This window comes from Perca fluviatilis, chromosome 2 (genome assembly GCF_010015445.1).
Source record: "Perca fluviatilis chromosome 2, GENO_Pfluv_1.0, whole genome shotgun sequence".
Classification (NCBI taxonomy): domain Eukaryota; kingdom Metazoa; phylum Chordata; class Actinopteri; order Perciformes; family Percidae; genus Perca; species Perca fluviatilis.
In genome coordinates this window covers 36,809,478-36,830,505 of record NC_053113.1, presented here as the reverse complement: position 1 = coordinate 36,830,505, position 21,028 = coordinate 36,809,478, and the positions used below count along the sequence as shown (strand labels likewise).

Here is a 21,028-nt window from a genome sequence, read left to right as displayed (position 1 = left end):
GAGAGTTCATAGAAGGTTTATAGCGAGTAGAGAGTTTATTGCAGGTAAGTTTATAGTGAGTAGACAGTTTATTGCAGGTAAGAAAAGAAATAGCCTAGGCTCAGCCTTGGAACAGTGGAAAAAAATCTGTTTCTGAATAAAAATGACATTTGATGTCTATTCCCACAAGCATTTGTCACCAAGCACAATAATATCCCCCTGACCTGTCCACGAGCACTGTTATTGTCCATAAGCACCATCACTGTGCCAAAGTATGTCCTTACCACTGTAAAAGCACTGCCCCAATCAACTGACTCAAACTATTTCTATAAACGCCACACTGGCAGTAGACTACATGTCAGATTGCTCATATGGCGTATGCCTTCTGCACTGCCTTTCTCACCTATTTGGCTGAGGAGACAATGTTGCTCTAGGCTACGTACTCAATATAATCAAAGAAACGTGTGTACAATGTGCAATGTGTTATTTGTATGTGTAATTTCCCTCCAAAATGTATGTATTTGTTTACAAACACAAGAAACGTTCACAACCAAAATCCTAACTTTATAGTTTTATTTTGTGGAGAAAGCAATAACATTTTCATTGATGCAAGGTCACATAGGCTTAGTTATTTATGTCATTATTTATTTATCCATGAATTCATACACAAAATGTACTCATCTGTTTTATTTTTGTTGTGATCTAATATTTTTATTTATACAATTAACAAACAATACACTGGGACATAACAACCCAGGATTCCTAGGAGTACCTGTGAAAGTTTGTGACACAATACTATTCTTCCTTTCACCACTAGATGTCCTCATAGAGTACTGAAGCTTCGAATATTGAACCTTTTTTCGATGTTCAGAAAGCTTCAGTTCGCCATCACTAGTTGTTTCAGCTTCCATGGGAGAAAAGAACCATGTGGAGAACAGGGCTGATGGGAAACATCTGCCAAACCGGACACTGTAGGAGTTCACTAACTCCAGAAGATGGCAGTAATGCAATACTAATAAGGATGCCAGCTGCCGTTAAACTCAAAGAAGAAGGGCAGCAGCAGTCACATGAGATGGGGTTGGTGTTGTGTCACGTGAGGTGTCTCTTCTTAAACATGGCTCCTTCAACTAGCACATAACAAAAACAACATCGGCTGACTGACTGTCGTCTGTCTGCTGACATGCATCAGTAAACTTTAGAAAAAGGGAGGGAGCAAATGTGGCCCCGCTGTATGTCCTCGTTTATCGAGTTACAAACTCATCATGCGTGACACCGGTGGTGCACCGTTAGCTTAAGGCTAGCTAGCGCTAGTTGTCAACTGCTACAAGTGGTGAGAGGTAAGCAAAATACTAAACAGTGAGCGCTGTTGTTCTGTAATTACAGTGGAGTTTAACCAGTATGGCTGCTCCCGTTTCGCTTTGTGTCAATGATGCTAGTAACTATATGAGGGCTTTCTGCTTGCTTGAGTGGGTTATCGTAACGTTAGCCACTTCGATAAGCTAGCTAACTGTCAAGTTGACGTTACTTCCCCAATAGTCTTCTTAAACTCCCAACTCACTTTCTCCGTTCCGATAAGTAGCTAGGCCTATAACGTGAAATATGTTGTCATAACATTTACACGTGTGGTATTTAAGCTTGCAATTTTTATAGTCTCGGTTGAAACTGGGCGTTTTGGATGTTGGCTATCTATTCCAGACAGTTAACGTTAGTAGCCTAGCTAGCTAACATTATAATACATATCCATTCAAACTTTGAACTACTTGTACTGTATTACCGTCTTGGGAACTTGTTGTAAAGTGTGTTGTACATTTAGTAAGCCAGTGAGTAATAGTTTGCTTGTGGTAAAGTTACTGTTTAAATCCCTTAACTTGAGACTTTTTAGTAAACTTGCCACCAAATAGAGCAAATGTGCTGATGGGGCAGAAACAGTCATGTGAGCAGAGTTGAGCTCAAAATTCAGGGACTTTAAGGACAAGTACTCCATGTGCATTCACCAACATCACATAACTCCTTCATTGCAGCGACCTGCTTTTCAGCAACATTACTGTTAATGAACTACGAAAGAAGCTTATCTAATTATCCATTTATGCTTTTCAATTATTTCCTCAGAGGAATAGGAAGAAGAGGAGATTAGCTCTGCTTTTGATGACTGTGATTTCTTCCTCCATGAATGTCTGAAAGCCATCCTTGTGGAAGACAGCAAGGCATACGTGGCAGGACATTGTGTGTCTCATAACAAGCATTGGAGACTCACCATGGATTGGCTGATGCATACAGTTGAGAAAGACTTGGGGATTGACCGGCGGCAGCAAGGACCAGGTCCTCGTCCCAGGGAGGTCATAGCCCTTGTTCCAACGCGCTGGGTGTTGGGCCTGAGGGAGAGGAGGATCATGCGCTGTGCCCGCTTTGACAGCATCAGTGAGGCAGAAATTCGCACCTACCTTCAGTGTTCCCAGGCAAAGTTGTCTCCTGGCTGGACACGAGTCTGCATTCAGGGTCTGAGGAAAAGCAAGCTGAGCTACAGATTGGCCAGAGACCCATGTCATCAACAAATGGAATTCATGTCACAGGATTCTTATGTCAAAACCATGCAGTGTGTGTCGCAACATAATGTCAGGTACTATACAAACTTTGATATTCTGTGTTTATATATAGTCTCATGTGGCTATGCGTGTCACCATATGTCTCAATCAAATGAAAAAAATATCCTTTTTAAAGACCATGTCATTCCCATGTCAATTGACTGTTATTTGTGAACATTAATTGCTCTCATACAAAGAGCTTAAAAAAGCTTTTCTGCGATAATTGTAGGTAGAGCTGAAACAATTAATTGATTAATCGATAAATTGATCGACAGATCTTTAATCTGCAACAATGTTTAAAAAGGATTGCTTGTAAAATTTATTTATCCAGCAAAAATGCTGCTTTACTGCTTTTGTACATTTTATATTGAGATAAAATGTATCAATGTACGGTCTTTAGGCAATTTTTACTACTTTCTGACATTTTATAAAGTAAATGATTGATTAAAAACCTTTTTCAGCCCTTCTGAGTTTGCAGGTATTTATGAGGCAGTTCACTCTTGCTTGTAGCTTTTGGAAGATTCCCATAGTCAGAAAGTCAAACTATTCTTAAAGTGATGGTGAATTTCAGTAATTTCACCCTAGGGTCCTTTGCAGCCAAACAACCCCCCAGAAGCTTTTTTTCACCTGGATCGAACATTGGGAGAGTTAGCGTTATCAGCTGAATAGCTGATAGACGAGTGCTTAGGGACGTCTACAAATTACAACACCGAAAAGAGATACAACAAACATATTTATTAATTTAATGATTAAATAAGGTAGTGTCTCCAAACTTACCTCAATTATAACTTGTCTCCTGCTAGTTGTACTACAGCACTTACTTTTAAAAAATAAGTTCAATTAATAAATATTTTTGTTGTATCTCTTTTCGGTGTTGTAATTTGTAGACGTCCCTAAGCACTCGTCTTACTGCCGGTAGCAGCAGAGAGCAGAAGCCAGCAGGCAAGTGTTATTTAAATAAACTCCTGGTGTACTTACAAACTTTCCAATCAATTGTTTTATGAGTACATAACCTATTTGTACTACTGTAGTAGTAGTTTGGTATCATTTTGAGCATTATTAGTGAGGTAACTTACGAAATACACAGTTGGATCCATTAGCGCCTGCACTAAGCTATTCAGCTGATAACGCTAACTCTCCCAATGTTTGATCCAGGTGAAAATAGCTTCTGGGGGGTTGTTTGGCTCGAGGTCATGGTGCAAAGGCCCCTAGGGTGAAATTACTCCGAACCATCACTTTAACTATCTTCGTAACTTAACTAATTGAATTCTTGGGATAGATGTCCATTAAATGTCTTGTTTGCAGTGAATTTAAAGTTCACAAGTGTAAGATTTATGTATGAATATAAATATCTAATATATTTGTGATAGCAATAATTCAACTATGTCTTTTCTCTCTTTTTCAGGAATCTGTGGCATGATGCTCATTACAAACTTGTGCAGGCATATGCCGGAGCCAATGAGCAGATGCATGTTGCAGCTGTAGATGCAGTGCGTAATGCTTTACAGAAGCTCTTCAATTCCACCTTCATCTCATCTGACAGAGTGTCACCATCCCTTTCTCCGGCCAGAGAGAAGGAGAAAGAAAACTACTTGCCAACCAGTTCATCTTGCTCTTCCACGTCCCAGTCAGACCATCTGTGTCCTAATGTTCTGCCTGCAGAATGTCTGCTGGAGACAGCAGAAATGCTCTACGTGATTCTACCTTATACTCAGTATTCACTCCATGATATTGTCTCCTTCAGCCCAGCCAAGCTTGCTAACAGCCATGCCAAAGTTTTGTTCATTCTCTACCAGTTACTGATAGCTCTGCAGGGATGTCATGCAGCAGGTCTGTCTTGTGGAGAGCTCTCCCTGCAGGACGTAGCTGTAGATGAGCAGCTCTGCAGCCGCCTCAAGCTCAACCTAGCCCATTATGAGGAACTGGGGACGGAATGGGATGCAAACAGCGACGTTACAGGCAGACAAGTGCCGAAACATGTCCTGCCAAGGAACAATTCATGTGTGAGCCAAGAGAACAAAATACTTTGCAAAGACTGCTTTGATGAGCTTAAGAAGTTGGTTCTGGACTGGGTCCATGGACGAGTCAGTAACTTCCGCTACGTGATGGAACTCAACAGGTTAGCAGGACGGCGAGAAGGAGACCCTAATTATCACCCAGTGCTGCCTTGGGTGGTTGATTTTACTGTGCCATTTGGAAAATTCCGAGACCTCAGGAGGTCAAAGTTCAGGCTGAACAAAGGGGATAAGCAGCTGGACTTCACATATGAGATGACCAAAGAGGCTTTGGCTGCTGCAGTCGGTAATGGGGTTGGTGGTAGCGGTGTAGGTGGAGACCTTGGTGGCTCTGTAGGTGCCGGCGGTGCTGGACAGTCTGACCATCTCCATGTACCTCACCACATATCTGATGTGCTCTCAGACATTACCTACTATGTCTACAAAGCTCGACAGACACCCAAGTCAGTGTTGTGCAGCCATGTTAGATCCCAGTGGGAGCCGAACGAATACCCAGCCAGTATGGAGCGCATGCAGAGCTGGACCCCTGATGAGTGCATTCCAGAGTTCTACACAGATCCCTCCATTTTCCGCTCCATCCACCCCGACATGCCAGACCTGGATGTGCCTTCCTGGTGCAAGTCGTGTGAGGAATTTATTGAGGTCCATCGACGCCTTCTGGAGAGCAGAGAAGTGTCCCAGCACTTGCATCACTGGATAGATCTCACATTTGGCTATAAGCTGTCTGGTAAAGAAGCTGTCAAGGCCAAGAACGTGTGCCTCCACCTGGTGGACAACCACACCAATCTTACTACCTATGGTGTAGTTCAGCTCTTTGACCAGCCCCACCCACAACGCTTATCTCCTTCCCAGTACGCCCCAGCAGAACCTCCTCTCCTTGGCCTTGCTGCTCTTAATGTGCCTTCTCTACACATCCCTCAAATTGACAGTGGGGCTGACACTGTGGATGAAATGGTGCCAGAGTCTACAGGGTGTGAGTCCAGTGGCTGGACCATGGTAGACAGAGATGAAGAGCTTGAACAAGGTATGGAAGCTCTGGACTCATTAGCATCTGCTGGCTCAACCAGTTCTGCGCCCTGCTCTGTGCCAATGCCAAGCATCAGTACGGCTGGAGGAAAGATGGGAGGAGAGCACACAGCACTTAATGTATCTCAGTCCCCGAGTTCATTCCCTGGTGACTTCACAAGCGGCTTAGGCCCTGGTTTACGCAGTGCCATGTTACAAAGAGGTGGGTCAACGAACAAAAAACATGGGGAGGTTAGTGTTACTGCCACAAATGCAGAGGATATCAAGATCGTCCTCCCTGAAGGCTTCAACCCATTGCAGCCGTTGGAAGAGCTGGAGAAGTTGAATAACTTCCTGGTAAAGAGTCTGCACGCTGAAGTATGGCATCCTGCAGGATCTACTGACTGCATGAAGGATGGTGTCATAATTGAATCTCTACCCTCTCTTACACAGCTCTACCAAAGAGACATGCAGGCCCTTGGTGTTCTCATCGCTGAGATATTCCACTCCTCTAAACTGAGAGGACTGAAACCAGGCACCCCCCTGAGACAGCGTTTCCAAGCTGTAATGAAGCTATGTTCTGCCAGCCTCCGTGATGTGCCACTGTCTTTGCATCATGCTCTTGAGATACTGCTTCTAATAGAGAAGCACTCTGGAATAGCACAGAAAGAAGTACCAGATTGCCCACATCCACTTCTTTTCAAATATGAACCCATCTGCGATGGTCTCCCTCCCCCAAACCCCTGCCAATTATTGAACTCAATCATCACCCCCTTTCCTTTCCCTTCCTATTTTGCAGCACTTCATAATTTTATCTTTTCCTACCATGCCAAGATGGAGACCACATGTAGTCTTCAAGGAAGAGATGTTGTCTTTAACTTGTGGCAGCAGCTTGAGACACTGTTGCGGGGTAACATCACAGCTGAGGGTCTTGAAATTCTCTTGCCCTTCATTCTAGCCCTCATGCTTGAGGAGTCCACTGCTGTCTATGCTACTTGGTACCTTTTCGAGCCCATCTCTAGAGTACTGGGTCCCAGAAATGCAAACAAGTACCTACTGAAGCCGCTGATCAATGTTTATGAAAACCCTCACTGCCTAAGGGGACGTTTCTATCTCTACACTGACTGTTTCATTCTGCAGCTGATTGTGAGGCTCGGCCTGCAGGCCTTTCTGTCCAGCCTACTCCCCCATGTGCTGCAGGTCATCACTGGCTTTGAAAGCTGCATCTCAGGCTCGGGCGGGGAAGCTGGCAAAGGGTTGAGGAGTGGCACATGTAATCTAGAAGAGGAAGAAGACTATCAATGTGGCGAGGTGCAGCAATCTTCTGCATCTGTTAGCGGGAAAATGGGAAGTGGCGGTGGTGCAAGTGGAGGAGTCGGCGTGGTGGGGGAGTCGGGTATGGTCGACTACTCCTCTGGCATCAGTCTCAATGACCAGGTTTTTCTCTCAGAGGCAGAGGACTTTCAGAATGAGTTCTATGTCAACAGTGGAGCAGGGGTGGCTGCTGGGAAACCGCAGAGCCAGAACTCTGCAGCCAAGGATCAAGACCAGGAATCTCTAAGTGTGGGGAAACTAAGTGACAAAAGCAGCACAAGTGAGCTCTCACTGGGTGATGGAGACTCAATGCGGGATAGAGCTAGTCTCAAATCAGCTGACAGCAGCCAGGACCTGAAACACGCTAGTGAGGGAGAGGAGGGAGGAGAGCTGGAGGAAGAAGAGGTGACCGAGACTAATGAGGGTAAAGAGCGGACAGACGACCCTACTGTTGCCAACCTGGAGCTCTCTGGCTGCACAGACGTTTCAGGCGCTACAGTTGCCACTCTGGAGGGTGAGTTTATGAATGGAATGGCACTGGAAGAGACTGATAAAGGCATTGTGGGAGAGCAGGAAGAGGATGACCATGATCCATCAGAAGAGTCTCGGGAGAAAGAGCAAAAGATTCTTCTAGGTGAGTGAATGATTGAGGTTTATGTAAATTTGTTTATTAACTGATAATGTCTAATGATTTTAATCATGTCTAATCCACACACAGACACAGTTTGCAAAACCGTTCGGTGGCTGTCAGCAAAGCTTGGACCGACAGTGACGGCTCGATACGTGGCCAGAAATTTGCTGCGATTGCTCACAAATTGTTACATTGGTACGTAAATATATAACATAAAAACTTTAATTGCTTCATGTATACATGATTAATATTTGAGCAAACCATTTTTGTATTTCAAAGTGGGTGTCATGTGTTACTGCTCGTGTTTTCTTCACCCCTTTTCCTCCTCATGTTCTCTGCCTGTAGGGCTTGAGAAACACCAGTTTGTGACCGTTGCATCTGAGGAGTGCAGTCTGGAGAGTGTGGGAATGGGCAGTGTTTATGAGAAGAAACCTGTTCTTGGTGACCAGACAGCAGGGCCTGTGTTGGACTGTCTCATCTACATAGCTCAACTTTATGGAGAGCCTGTACTCACTTACCAGTACCTGCCTTATATAGGATATCTGGTAAGGCAAATGTACACTAGCACACATGCTGTAAAACCTCCTTTGGCCTTTTAAGCTGAATTGCTGTTTTGTGGAAAAATTAAATATGTGCCAAATGTTCTTTAATTTCACAAATATGTTTGTTTCCAGGTTTCTCCACCTTCTTCGCAGCGTCTTAACACGCGTAAGGAGGCAAGTCTGCTTGGAGCTGTTGCACTTACGCAGAAGATCATTGTCTTTCTTTCTGATACCACTCTAATGGACATGCTTATGAAGATCAACCAGGATGTGCTCCTGCCACTACTGGACTTGCTCACCACCCCCCGTATGGGGTAAATAACACACATACAATGACGCAAATACTCTAGATGTATGTTAAGGGAAATAGCTTATGATGGTGCATAATTATTTGAGCACAGCATGTCAACTAGTAGTAATATTGTAAAATATTGCAAACATTGATTTTCGTTTTATTAAGTGAACTGTTCATATTTTTGAAATGCATTGTGTTTTTCATTTTTGTGTTGAAATAGAGTATAATCAGAAAACCGGCTAAAATACATCTGTCATTCATCCTCTGCTTGGTTGTACCCATTCTGCTGTACTCAGGTTCCCCAGCGGGGTGCAGACACGCACTGCCGTCTGTCTCAAGACACTCAGTTTGATGGCTCTCATCTGTCTGCGCATCGGGAGGGAGATGGTGCAACAGCATATGGCTGACACTCTGCATCGGTTCTTTGCTGTTTTCTCTCTGCTGCATTCTCTGCAGCCCCAGGTATTCACACACACACATGAAGACTGACGAGCGTGTTGTCAGTTTATTTCTAGAATGCTTTCAACAAGCAGTCACAAAGAGCTTTACAAAAACAGATGACAGAATGCCAGATGAAAATATGGATGAAAATAAAAACGAGGCAGAAACTTGGAATACAAACTGTATTCCAAGTTCTGACAGACAGAGCAACTGAAAGAGTACTTGCATTTGTGAGCATGGCAGGATGGTTTTTCTTGTTGCATCAGATAATTTTTAGAATTTTCTTCATGTAGTTACACCTATGTCTTTTGAGAATGGAATTGGAAATACACACGTGTTAACTGTCTCTTTTACACTGTAGCTGGACAGCGCTCCTCGCAGAGTTGTGGGAGAAGTCACGGTTGTGGACGTCTTCACACCAGAAGAGTCGAATGTGACCTATGAGTTGGGGGTATTGGAGGAGCTACAGACTGTATTTAACTCTGAGATGGCCCATTCCTCATACATCCCCTTCTACTGCCTCATTGGTAGGAAACTGCCAAACTCAAAATGCCCTGTCCAGCAGGAAGAAGGCAGTATACTCTGCTAAAATCAAATATATTTTTAAACTTCAGTGGTATAAATCAGTGCTGTATTGTGATTTCTGTAGGTGACATGGCTATTCGGAAGCTGGTTCCCAACCACGAGCTGGTCTGGCAGTTGGCCCAGTCCTACCATCAGAGTTTGCGTCAGGGGAGTACAGAGACAAACCTTACAACAGCGTCAAGGGTGGAGTTACCTCCTACTTCCATGGGTCTCTCTGGTTTCGGCAGACATGTGGGTTGCAGCCCATTCCCTGCACCCTCGACTAGCTCCACCTCGCTAGGAGACTCCCTACCTGAGTCGGGCACGTTTGGGAGCCACCTGGTAGGAAACCGCATCCAAGTGTCCCGGGACACTGATTATGATGGTAGCCCGACCCTGGGCTTGGCCAACTCTTGGGGTCGCTCTAGCCATACCACCCCCATCATCACCACTGCCTCCACCTTCACCACTCCGTCAGTAGGCACAGCTTCCTTCTCCTCCTCCTGGGTGACAGGCCCCACCCCAGAGGACAGTGTCCTGAAGCAGGAGCTCCCTCGCAGTGGCCGTTCCCTGCAGGGCAACTGGCTGGCCTACTGGCAGTATGAGATTGGCCTCAACCAGCAGGATCCACATTTTCACTTCCACCAGATCCGACTGCAGAGCTTCCTGGGCCACTCAGGCACCACAAAGTGTTTGGCACCGCTGGCAGGAGAGGATTACTTCCTCTCTGGTAGTAAAGACAAGACTGTGAAGCTTTGGCCTCTCTATAACCATGGGGATGGAACACAGGAGGTGGAGCCCAGGCTGACGTATACTGACCATCGAAAGTCAGTCTTTTATGTTGGACAGCTAGAGGCTTCACAGGACGTAGTCAGCTGCGATGGTAATGTGCACCTGTGGGACCAGTATACAGGTAAGAGAGACAGTGCATTTCTGCTTATTAGAACTGTGCATCTAAAATGTATCATGTCATTTTTTTCATGAGGACATGAGACTCAAATGGAATGAAAATAATAACCGTACTATTCTATATAACTACACTCGATCTTTTGTCCTTAGGCAAGCAGATCCGCTCGTATGAAGCCGTGGATGGGAAGAATCCCATTACAGCTGTCACCACCATGCCAGCACCACACTGCAGTGTTGTGTTTGGCAGTGCAGATTCTATTCTCCGCTTCATCGACCCTCGCAAACCTGGATTGCAGGTAGCAGATTACATTTAGGAAGCTCATTCTGCCATACAAGATTCCCCAATTATATTTAAAAAATGGTAGCACCTTTTACACTTCTCCAGTATAGTTATTTCAGACTTGACTGTGACCAATTCCCCTGTGTCCCCAGCATGAATTTCGTCTGGCATACAACAATGTGAGTGCTGGGCTTATCCGCTACCTGGCAGTGAGCCCTTCAGGGCGTACTGTGGCTGCAGGTTTCTCATCCGGCTTCATTGTTCTGCTAGACGCACGCACAGGACTTATTCTGAAGGGCTGGCCGGCTCATGAGGGAGATATCCTCCAAATGAAGGTGTGTGTGTGTGTGTGTGTGTGTGTGTGTGTGTGTGTGTGTGTGTGTGTGTGTGTGTGTGTGTGTGTGTGTGTGTGTGTGTGTGTGTGTGTGTGTGTGTGTGTGTGTGTGTGTGTGTGTGTGTGTGTGTGTGTGTGTGTGTGTGTGTGTGTGTGTGTGGTGTGTGTGTGTGTGTGTGTGTGTGTGTGTGTGTGTGTGTGTGTGTGTGTGTGTGTGTTCTTGTGTTCTTAGTCAGTGGTGTTCAATACATTTGTAGTCTGGAAAATGTTCTACCATTGACAGTAAAAAGATTCCATGGTTTGACTGTTGACAACAATAGTTGCAATGAACAAGTGCATTTCTTTATTTAAATAGCAGACAACCTTGAACCTTGGATGTTGCAACTACATGGACAAACCTGTAGGGAGCAGTGCACCCCTAAAGTGCATCTCTTACAGGATTAATTTGAAATAGTTATTTCAACTATTTGGGGACACTAGTCATATGTTTTTCATGTTTTCAAATTGTAACATTTGGGGTAGTTACATTAATCTCAATATATTTGTTGAATGCATAAGTAAATGAGTGCTTTCAGAATAGTATAGACCAGAGATCTTCAACAGGGGGTCTGAAACTTAGTCACTGCTGGGGGGCCTCCAAATTATTGTTGAATTTTTGTTTTGTTGTTTTTTCAAAAATGAAAAGGTCTTTACATGAATCCAACATATTATTAGCAAATATAAATCCCCACTGATGATGGGCTTACTTGCCTATAGGTTACGCTGTCATTAAGGTAGCCATCCACAGATACAGTTAATCCCAAAGGATTCACTGTGCCACATTTATGTTGAGAATTAAAATATTATTTATAAAATCATGCCAACAATTATTATTTTGATAGTTGTATTCTATGCACTAAAAATGTAACTATAAAGGCTTTAGGCTGCCCTACATGTTATTGTAGGCCCAGTTTAATATCCAACTTCATGTTCAATATATGTAGTAGGGGGTCCCTGCTTCATCTCTCTCTCAGTTAAGGGGTCCTTGGCTTAAAAAACGTTGAAGACCCCTGGTATAGACAATTAGGTGGTTGGTTAGGCTATGTATCAAAACCACTGTTGGATGCGTAGGAGACTTCAGAGAAGAAGGGAGGAAGAAAATATGAAAAACTCAGAGTGGCTGAATACTAACTACTTTTGTGTGTCCGTTCAGCTCGGAAGGAGAACAGAAATATCAGTGATTTCCTGATAGTAAGGAGAAACATGCCTCGCTTTTTTTTGCTTTAGAAAATGATACCTCACAAAAAAATGGTGGCCAAACACTAACTTGAACCCTTGTTACACCACGCACCAGTATTTTACATGTTTCCCAACACCGGCTGATGTGCGGGATCAACAGTCAAATTGTTGATTTAAGACGTGGGCAGGGGGGGACGCAGCTCATGCAGTGTGTCAAATAAATGGGCAATTGCTCACTATGCTGTAGTCAAACTTTGTGTTCTATCAGATAAATTGTAGTTAAAAACAAGTGGACCACTTTTCCAACATGACTCCATTACTTTGAGTTGTAAGCATGGTATAAATTCTGAAATAATAGAAGGGTTGTATGGGTTTGAGATGGGTTGGATGATTGGTATATGATCAAATAGAACAGGCAGTGTTGTAGTCAAGAACACCTAAACCAAGACCAAGTCAAGACCAAGGCAGGGCGAGACAGAGTCTAGACCAAAACCAGACCAGTGCGAGTCCCACACTGCATGGCACGATAAAATGTGGAAAATGCTAACCGTAGGCAATCCTCAAATTGATCGGAAAGATCCACATTCCCATAAAAAAACACCCACAGAAAACAAATTAATTAATTACTTCTTCATTCACAATTTGGCTGAAATCTCCCAGACAGCCAGAGCTTCTTCTCATGTCTCCTGTATTCACTTTCTTGGGAGTGTGTGTTAAGGGGGTGGGGAGAGGGGGCTACCAGTAACAAATTTAAATTAGAAATGAGTCAAGCTGTTGGTTGCAGGACGTTTTACATCCAATCACAGTAATGATGTTAACACATAAATCAGACAATGCACAGGCAATTGAGTGATATCTCTGCAGTTGTGGTCATGACTGGTTTTGAAACAAATCCTGAGTCCTCTTTAACTGAGACACAAGACAGAGAAATTTGGTCCATACCGACCACACAGACCTTCAGAAAGTGGTCTTGAGACTGGTATGGAGACCAAGACCGATCTTGAGTACTACATCACTGATAAAAGGCCTATACAGTAGGCTTTTACTGTTAGGAAGATCATATCTTTCTGTTGATTTGTTGTTAGTCAGTGTTTAGGTGCATCAAAAACAGCATCCGAATCTGGTGGGTAGTAGATCACTATCAGGCTTCCTGGTAAACAGTGGGAACTTTTGGATGACAACAGCTGTGGAAGTCACAACCCACATAGTGTCAGCCAGTTAATCACTTGTCACTTGTGTTTACTCTTTGACTCTGAGCGACCCACATTACATCCGTATGTCTGACCATGACACCTGGTGTATTGCCTACATGGGTTATAGAATCATTTTACATTGATAAGTGACCTGCTTTTGAATCAGGTTGAGAGATCTTGGTGTAAAAGGGGCATCGGTGATAATTTGTAAACCCCACATTGCCTCCCCCTGATAAAAATGAAAACATGCATTTTATTAAATGCAATAAGTTTGCAATTTTCAGGAAGAGGAATATTTCCGTTTAAGGTGTATTCAGCCTGTAGTGTTAATTTAGTTTCATTTATGTAAAACACCTGAGCTATTGCATGACAGAACTGTCCCCCCAAAAATGTGACACGGTAAAGCCTATTACTGTATTCTTTGACCACATCACATACTTGAGCCAGAAGGTGTGGCTGTTCTCTTCATTAGGCATGTGATACATATTCAAGAAGACGTTCAGCCAAGGGCTTTTTCTTTTGACATTACCCAATGGTAGTGGTTGAGCTATACTAAGCGGTGCAGAGATGGTGAAAGTTGTACCCAGAAAGTCTGTTGTCAACAGTACGCAAGGATGAGCAAACTTTATTTAACCCCAAATTAGGTCAAGGATTGTCTCTCTAGTTTTAAAGGCACAAGTTTAGGCAAATATGGACACAGGTTACTCATTAGAAAGACCACAGTGGTTCCCATTGGCACATTCATATTACTCAGACATCCCCGCAATTCTTGTGTGTAGCAACCAGTGGCTGTTTTCATATTAAGCTGGGTAATTAAAAACAAACTGTTTATTATCTTATTTTGAAGAAGGGGGAAAAATAGAGTAAATTATTTGTAGTAAATAAAGATTATCAAACAAACTGTAATTAATCCCAACTAAAGTTTCTAAGTTTGTGGGTACAGGAACACTACAGGTTTTTATTATGTTTCATTACATTCCAAGCTATGTGCTTTAGAGTGTCAGTAACTGTAGACAATATGAGAGTAAGAAATGGATATACTGTACATAGGCAGTTTGAGGTGTCTTTATTTTAAAAGTATCATATTTAGTTCATTCATTCTCTTCTCATATTCTTTTAGTTTCACGATACTCTGTAGTATTTAAAGCTATAGTGCATAGTTTCTGTCTCCCCCATGAGGAATTCTAAGTAATGACAACAAAACTGCCGGCCTCCACCCCTCCTCCACACAGTTGCTAGTAGCCAAGGAGGACACTGAGGATTAAAAAAACATGATGGACTCTTCCGAAGAGGTAATTATCTTCACTCAAGTTTCTGCACGCGAAAGTCGCCGGACGCCACAATCTTCTGAACATAGCCATACTGAGAAATACAGAGAGTTTTGTGTGGAGCTGATAGTTTTTAATTAGCATTTGGCAATGGCTTAAATGTAACGGACGTTGATTAATATCAAAAATGTACGCACTAAAGCTTTAATCCCAAATCATGAAAAAAGGGTGTTGGAGACTGGCAGAGTTTACTGGGATAAGACATCAGCAGTTGGTGACTTCCTTTCTTGTTTTACTTTTCAGGCTGCAGAAGGAAACTTGGTCATCAGCTCCTCCACTGACTACACACTCGCTGTGTGGAAAGATTTGGAGCACAAGCCTCTTCGCCAGTACAAGTCGCAGTCCGACCCCATCCACGCCTTTGACCTTTACGGCTCGGAGATTGTGACCGGAACAGTGGCGAACAAGATCGGGGTGTACTCCATGGCAGATATCTCCCTGAGCCCAGTTAGCAGCACAAAGCTGAGCTCGGAGAACTTCCGCGGCACTCTGACCAGCCTGGCGGTCCTGCCCACCAAGAGGCTTCTGCTGCTGGGCTCTGAGAACGGGGCCATTCGGTTACTAGCTTAGAGGAAATCAATGGCTCCCAGCTATGCTAAACACTCTTACCTTATTCCTGAAGACACCAGGTGTCTGAGCTCTCGCTGTCCCATATGCTGGGCTCGAGGTGTACTCCTAGGGCAGTCACTCTAAATTGCTTTTTGAATGAAGCAGCACAAGTAAAGGCTTATTGCCGAATCTTGCCACTCTGGCTGTGACGGAATTTGATGAACAGGAAATGCCACGCAGTTAACATTCATGTACAGTAAATCCATGATTTTTTTTTTTTTTAAAAGCCTGTAAGTATAGAAGTATATTATGGGGTTTTCCTATCTTGACTAGGTAATTTATTCTTTTGACTAGGTCAGTTATTCTGTTCAAAAGAATGAATGAGATGACATGCTCAGGAAAGGTGGAACCAAACCTGGTTCTTATGTAGTGTTTACGCTTTCCAAATGGATGCATAACAACACCAAAAAAACATTGACCTCAACTTTCATTTCCCTCGATGTTAGAATACATGCGTATGCAAATGCACTGATTAAACTATGCAGTATTTGTAGATCAAATCATTTGTTTGTGTTAGTGTTAACGCCGTGTTTCGTAAAAGTTGTTTCACAGTAGATTGTTTATACATCATGAACATAGAAGTACACCCGCTGTTTTGGTGCATTTTCTCAGAGTGGAGACGCTTCCGATGTCGTCGCTTTTAAAAGTCAATTACTGATGCACAGCCTTTATTCTACTGCAGAAGTATGGCCAGAATTGTAACATTTAGATTCTCACTCAGATTTTAAATACTGAATGTTTTTATCCACTAATACATTACTTGAAGTTGCTTTGGGATTTTTAAACCGTGTTTAGAAATTCTTGATTTAGCAGTCAGAACCTGTAGCAACATTACACGGGTAGTGTATCTAGGCAAGTGCCACTTTGACTGGGTATGCCAGTTGTTAGACTCACCACTCTCTAATTTCTGTCTACAAAAGCTGACATTGGAACAGTCAATGCCAAGATAAACAGTTTTGTATTTTAACATTTGTATGTAACTGCATATGAATATGTTGAGAGGGAAAAAAAAGGTCAATAAAAAATGTGGTTTAACTTGCTCTTTATTGTGTAATGCAAATGAATATATAGTAGAGATTCCCACAAAACTCGTAATGCCTCGGTCAAAGTTTTCACAGCCCAATAACATCCAACAATCAAAACTCTCCCCTTTTGTATGATTTTCTCACTGCCATGTTGTAAAACAGTTTGCCTACTTTTCTAATTATTTGCCCAAAGCTCAAAATGCTCTGACAAGTGTCTACTACACCTTTTTTGATATTTTGTGTTTTTTGTAAACCAGGATTGAAAGCTCAATAATCATGAAACAACAAACTTTGTTTTTGAAAAGGAAAATTTGTAGTTGCAATTGGTTATGATTGTTCCACTATCTCTGAACAATTTTAAGGAAAATCCTTCAAAGCTTATTTATTAACTGGATTAATAAAAAAAAAATTCCTTGTTTTGTTGTTTGTGTTTCAGTTCTGTGTGATTCACCTGGATTCATCATGATTTCCAGCTTTGCCTCCTGATCTTGGCTGTCACTAGAGCTCAGATTGGACAAAGTCCCCTCTTGTGTTTGCACACGGCTGTCATGTGATCCAGCAGATATCGCTTAGTGGTGAAATGTGACCAAATGCACTGAAAAGTTTTTTTTTTTGTAATTTTTCCCTCTCTTCAGTATTTCCATATCGCAACATAAAACCACAGTTTCTAGACTTTGCAGAATGATCACATCTTTTCTTTGAAGTTGGTAATAAATCAAAGCCAGGGTTCTTTTTGGGGGGAGTGTGGGCTTGTGTTCTCTGACATCAAATGTGTAATTCTGGTGTCGGCAAGCTGTATTTGTTTACCCACACAAAGTTTGATTAACCACAATTTTGCAATTAATCATGTTTTTCTGTCAGACTTAGTTATGTCATATTATCACATGCCCATTCATATGCAAAGTAGATAAGCATATTTAACCCTGAAATTGTCTCGGTAGCCACATTTACAAATAAATAGTGGCTTAAATGAGGCCCCAATCAATGTAAGTTGATGTTTAACTGTTTGCTGAGCAGGCGCCAATCTTTACTATCAGGAATTCTGCCATCCACAGTCACTTAGTCGCTCCTTTTTTGGACTGGACAGCAAGTTTTTTTTCTAATTTAAATTTAAGGTAAGATCACGTTTATTTTATTAAACTTATTGGGATACTATTGTACATCTGAAGACTTGGTGGAATATACTTAATACTAAGTTATTTATGGGTTTTTCATGTTTATGTAAGGTCTGCAGAAGGGTATGGCGCTACAGTTAACACTTTTTTTTTTTTGACTTTCGGACATTTAAAGTTAATTTGAATAAAGAATGTAGACACCACAATGCACTGATATTCAAAATAGTTTCTGCCACAAGTGGATTTTCTGTCCCACAAAGTGCATAGCCTATAACAATGTATTATTGAACAATAAATCTGCAATGTTAGGATGTGGTTCAAGACAGCCTGGATATCATCTTAAAGCACACACTTTGCACTTAGTGTGTGGAAATCTTGGTGCAGGGTCTACAAAACATTTTGTGTGGCTCCCATATTTCCAGATGATCTGGGTTCCTTTCAAAGAGAAGGCAACTAAGTAAAACGAAAGTGTTTGAGACCTGCATACAATACAGCTAAGGAACTATAAACAAAAGGAGAGAGTGTTGCGTTTTAAGAGGTTGTATACACGAGCGGCATATTTGTTTCATAAAAGTGACCAGCTAGGCCACACATTTTTTTTCAGCCAGCATAATTTCTCTCTTTTACAGTTCCATTCTAAGGGCATGGACCTTCGTCTGACACTCCTGTTGATCTGTCTCTACAGCCAAGGAGTCACTGTAAAGCACTGAAACTCCTTATAAATCACTTTTAAGATTATGCTAGATGTTTATAATCTCTGCTGGTTATATAACGCTTGTATAGATTGTTGTCTTATACTATCTTTCTTCTCAACAGAATGCTGAGGTGGCAGAAAATGACTCAATCCCTTTGGTGCCACTCATTCCTTTGATGCCCAGCCACCCCAGAGAGGTTAGGGGCAAAACACAGTTTGGAAGTTTTTTGCCCCCGCACATTGTGCTTGTTGTGTTACTGTTTTCTGGTCATTTCACATTTTTGAAAATGCGCCCTTGTATCTCTCCCAGTCAGACTGAAGCAGCCCTTGCATCAGTGTGTCTGTTCCTGTTGCTTTCTTTCTATTGTGTTTATTTCTTTTGAGGATGGAGGTCTGGTAGTCTAGTTTTCGCAGCTTTGTTTCTTTGTGGGTTCTCCCAGGCTTCTACCCTTCTTTTGTTCTTTTTAGCCAGACCTCCAGACCCCCATAGATTTGGTAAAATCTTCGGTAGTCAACTTATGTGAATATAATTACTTTACTTAAACTAATCTTTGGACATGGTGTTCTTCAATATGTTGACGGTCACAGTTGAGTTTTTTTTTTGTTGCCATAACATTAACATCTTCTCCTATTCCTGCCTTTAGAAAGTAGAAAATGAAAGTGCAGTACCACCAGGAACTACACATACCCCAGAATCACCTCTAATCAACGGGAACTCATCAGAGGAAAAACAAGTTTGTATGTCTGTACAGGCCAGGGAGGCCATCGCTGCGGCCATTCAGAAACTGGGTGTGCAGCTTCTGCAGAACCTGGAGACAACGCCAGAGCAGCCAAACGTCATCATATCTCCTTTGAGCATATCATTAGCACTCTCCCAACTGGCTTTAGGTATGCATGTCCTGCTGCAGTTTTTGCATGACACATTGTACCTGTATACAGCTTGTTCTCAACATATATGCAATTACCACCTCTGATGAATTGTGCTAGCAACTTGCCCAAGTTTATAGTCGTCTGGAGACTGTCATCCTTCTCATCATATAATTGCACCCCTCTTCTTTACAGGTGCAGTAAATGAGACAGAGAAGCTGCTGATGCATCATCTCTTTGTAAACACTCTCTCCTGCTATCACGAGTCTCTGCATAGTATCTTAGGGAAGCTCAGAAACAGCGACCTGCAAATTGCCACACGTATTTTCCTGCGCCAAGGTTATTATTTTTCCCTGGAAATAATTTTTAACTCTACTAAAAGTTAAGACTACACAGCTCCTGCAGGCAGAAAAAATCATTTTCTTATAATTTATTTTCTTATTTATTCGTGCTGACCTAAAGAGTAGTAGAGCCTGACAGAGTGTGTGTTTATATGTGTTTCAGGGTTTGAGCCAAAGCAAGACTTTGTCCATGAATCCCAGCGCTTATATGACTCAGTACCAGCAGTCTTGGAGAGCCTGCAGCAGATAAATGACTGGGTAGAAAATGCAACAAAAGGAAAGATGACTGGCTTCCTGTCTTCTTTACCACCCAATCTGCTCCTCATGCTCATTAATGCTGTTCATTTCAAAGGTGAAATGTTATCATATTCATATAATTAGCCTATTTTCTAAAAAAACAAAATGTTGAGAATACTCATTTCCCAAGATCCCAGTGGAAATAACCTATGAAATCTCCTGCGTTTGCAAGTTTCCCTTTTTCATAAGCTACTTTATGTTGGAATTATGCTCCTGCTAAAAACTGAGACCCATGTTACCCACAGGAGAGTGGAAAGCTCGATTTGACCCGCGCTTTTCCTCTCGAGGTGTGTTCTATCTTGACGACAAGCACATGGTTGACGTTGAAGTGATGGAAGATGCCAAACATCCCCTGAGTTTAATAACTGATAATGAACTGGAGGCTCAGGTAAATACTGTTTCATCATTTACGCTTTAATAACTGTCCCCAAAATACACTTGCCTCTCGTCATACAGTTTGGAAAGATACATAAGTACCTGACATTACCTCAGTTTAATTACAACACAATTTCTTCTTCCGTGTGCAGGTAGCACGATTTCCATTCCAGAAGTCCAAGAGCTTGTTGGTGGTCATGCCTCAGTCCGGCCAGGTGAATGTGTCTTCACTTTCCACAAAGCTGAATATCTCCGACTTGTATCATCGTCTGCCCAAGGAGAGAGCTGTTCAAGTTAAAGTCCCCAAGTTTAAACTGGAGTATGCTCAAGACCTACAGGAGGTTTTTACCAAATTGGGTAAGACCTCATCATTTCTTTGTTGTTGTGGTCTTTGTTATGGTAGTTATTTTCACCACACATACAAATTTGTATTGCTCAATGAAATGTTTTACTATAATATACATGTTGTCCCTTGAATTGACTCTGTCCTCTGCTCTGTGTTAGGCCTCGGAGGGATGTTTTCCAGTCCCAACTTGACTGGGATTGCAGACGGCCCCCTGCTGGTCTCCAGTGTGATGCATAAGTCCTGCATGGAGATAAATGAGGAGGGTGCAGAGGCTGCAGCAGCCACCACTGTGGTCATCTCACGGGCATCTAACCCTGTTTTCCACCTCAGCCAACCTTTCTTGTTTGCCCTTATGGATGATATGACTCAAGTACCAATTTTCATGGGTGTCATTAACAACCCAAATCCTGGAGCTCCTATTTTGCAGAGAGGAGAATTCGGGAGCAAAGATAAAGTGGTATTCCCAATTGATAAGAATCATGTTGGCTCATTTGGAGGCCCACCTAAGTAGGGACTAATACATGCACTGCTGTCCCAGGGAAAACCCAGACCAAGATCTCTGACTGTACATATTAAATGTACAATATCACAGAGTTGTATCAAAATGTGTGTGTGAAAACAGATGCTTCATATATGTCTTTGTTTTATTGTAAAATAAACACACTGAGGAACCGAGTATCCCATGTAAAAAACAAATATTTCTTTACAAATATTACAGTTTTGCTGCAT

General features: G+C 42.4%; 2 protein-coding genes across 2 annotated transcripts; both read left to right on the top strand.

The window, feature by feature from the left end:
- Positions 1-1,037: 1,037 nt before the first annotated feature.
- wdr81 (WD repeat domain 81) lies at positions 1,038-17,884 on the top strand. Its single transcript, XM_039818897.1, has 13 exons — positions 1,038-1,316; positions 2,089-2,596; positions 3,967-7,529; positions 7,614-7,721; positions 7,872-8,071; positions 8,201-8,382; positions 8,660-8,825; positions 9,166-9,331; positions 9,454-10,281; positions 10,428-10,573; positions 10,710-10,892; positions 14,874-17,379; positions 17,802-17,884. The coding sequence occupies exons 2-12, from the start codon at positions 2,235-2,237 to the stop codon at positions 15,198-15,200; spliced, it is 6,231 nt and encodes a 2,076-aa protein (XP_039674831.1). The 5' UTR covers positions 1,038-1,316; positions 2,089-2,234; the 3' UTR covers positions 15,201-17,379; positions 17,802-17,884.
- A 139-nt stretch (positions 17,885-18,023) lies between these two features.
- serpinf2b (serpin peptidase inhibitor, clade F (alpha-2 antiplasmin, pigment epithelium derived factor), member 2b) lies at positions 18,024-20,810 on the top strand. Its single transcript, XM_039789268.1, has 9 exons — positions 18,024-18,077; positions 18,196-18,270; positions 18,542-18,568; positions 18,718-18,961; positions 19,136-19,279; positions 19,445-19,633; positions 19,824-19,966; positions 20,106-20,310; positions 20,458-20,810. Exons 1-9 carry the CDS (start codon positions 18,024-18,026, stop codon positions 20,808-20,810), a joined length of 1,434 nt encoding a protein of 477 aa, XP_039645202.1.
- Positions 20,811-21,028: the final 218 nt, after the last annotated feature.

Coding starts and splice junctions, on each gene's coding strand:
- wdr81 (XM_039818897.1), top strand. CDS start 2,235: ATGGATTGGCTGATGCATACAGTTGAGAAAGACTTGGGGATTGACCGG. Junction 8,072..8,200: donor TGCCTTATATAGGATATCTG/GTAAGGCAAATG, acceptor GTTTGTTTCCAG/GTTTCTCCACCTTCTTCGCA. Junction 10,893..14,873: donor GAGATATCCTCCAAATGAAG/GTGTGTGTGTGT, acceptor TTTACTTTTCAG/GCTGCAGAAGGAAACTTGGT.
- serpinf2b (XM_039789268.1), top strand. CDS start 18,024: ATGGACCTTCGTCTGACACTCCTGTTGATCTGTCTCTACAGCCAAGGA. Junction 18,271..18,541: donor TGCCCAGCCACCCCAGAGAG/GTTAGGGGCAAA, acceptor TGTTCTTTTTAG/CCAGACCTCCAGACCCCCAT. Junction 18,962..19,135: donor ACTCTCCCAACTGGCTTTAG/GTATGCATGTCC, acceptor TCTTCTTTACAG/GTGCAGTAAATGAGACAGAG.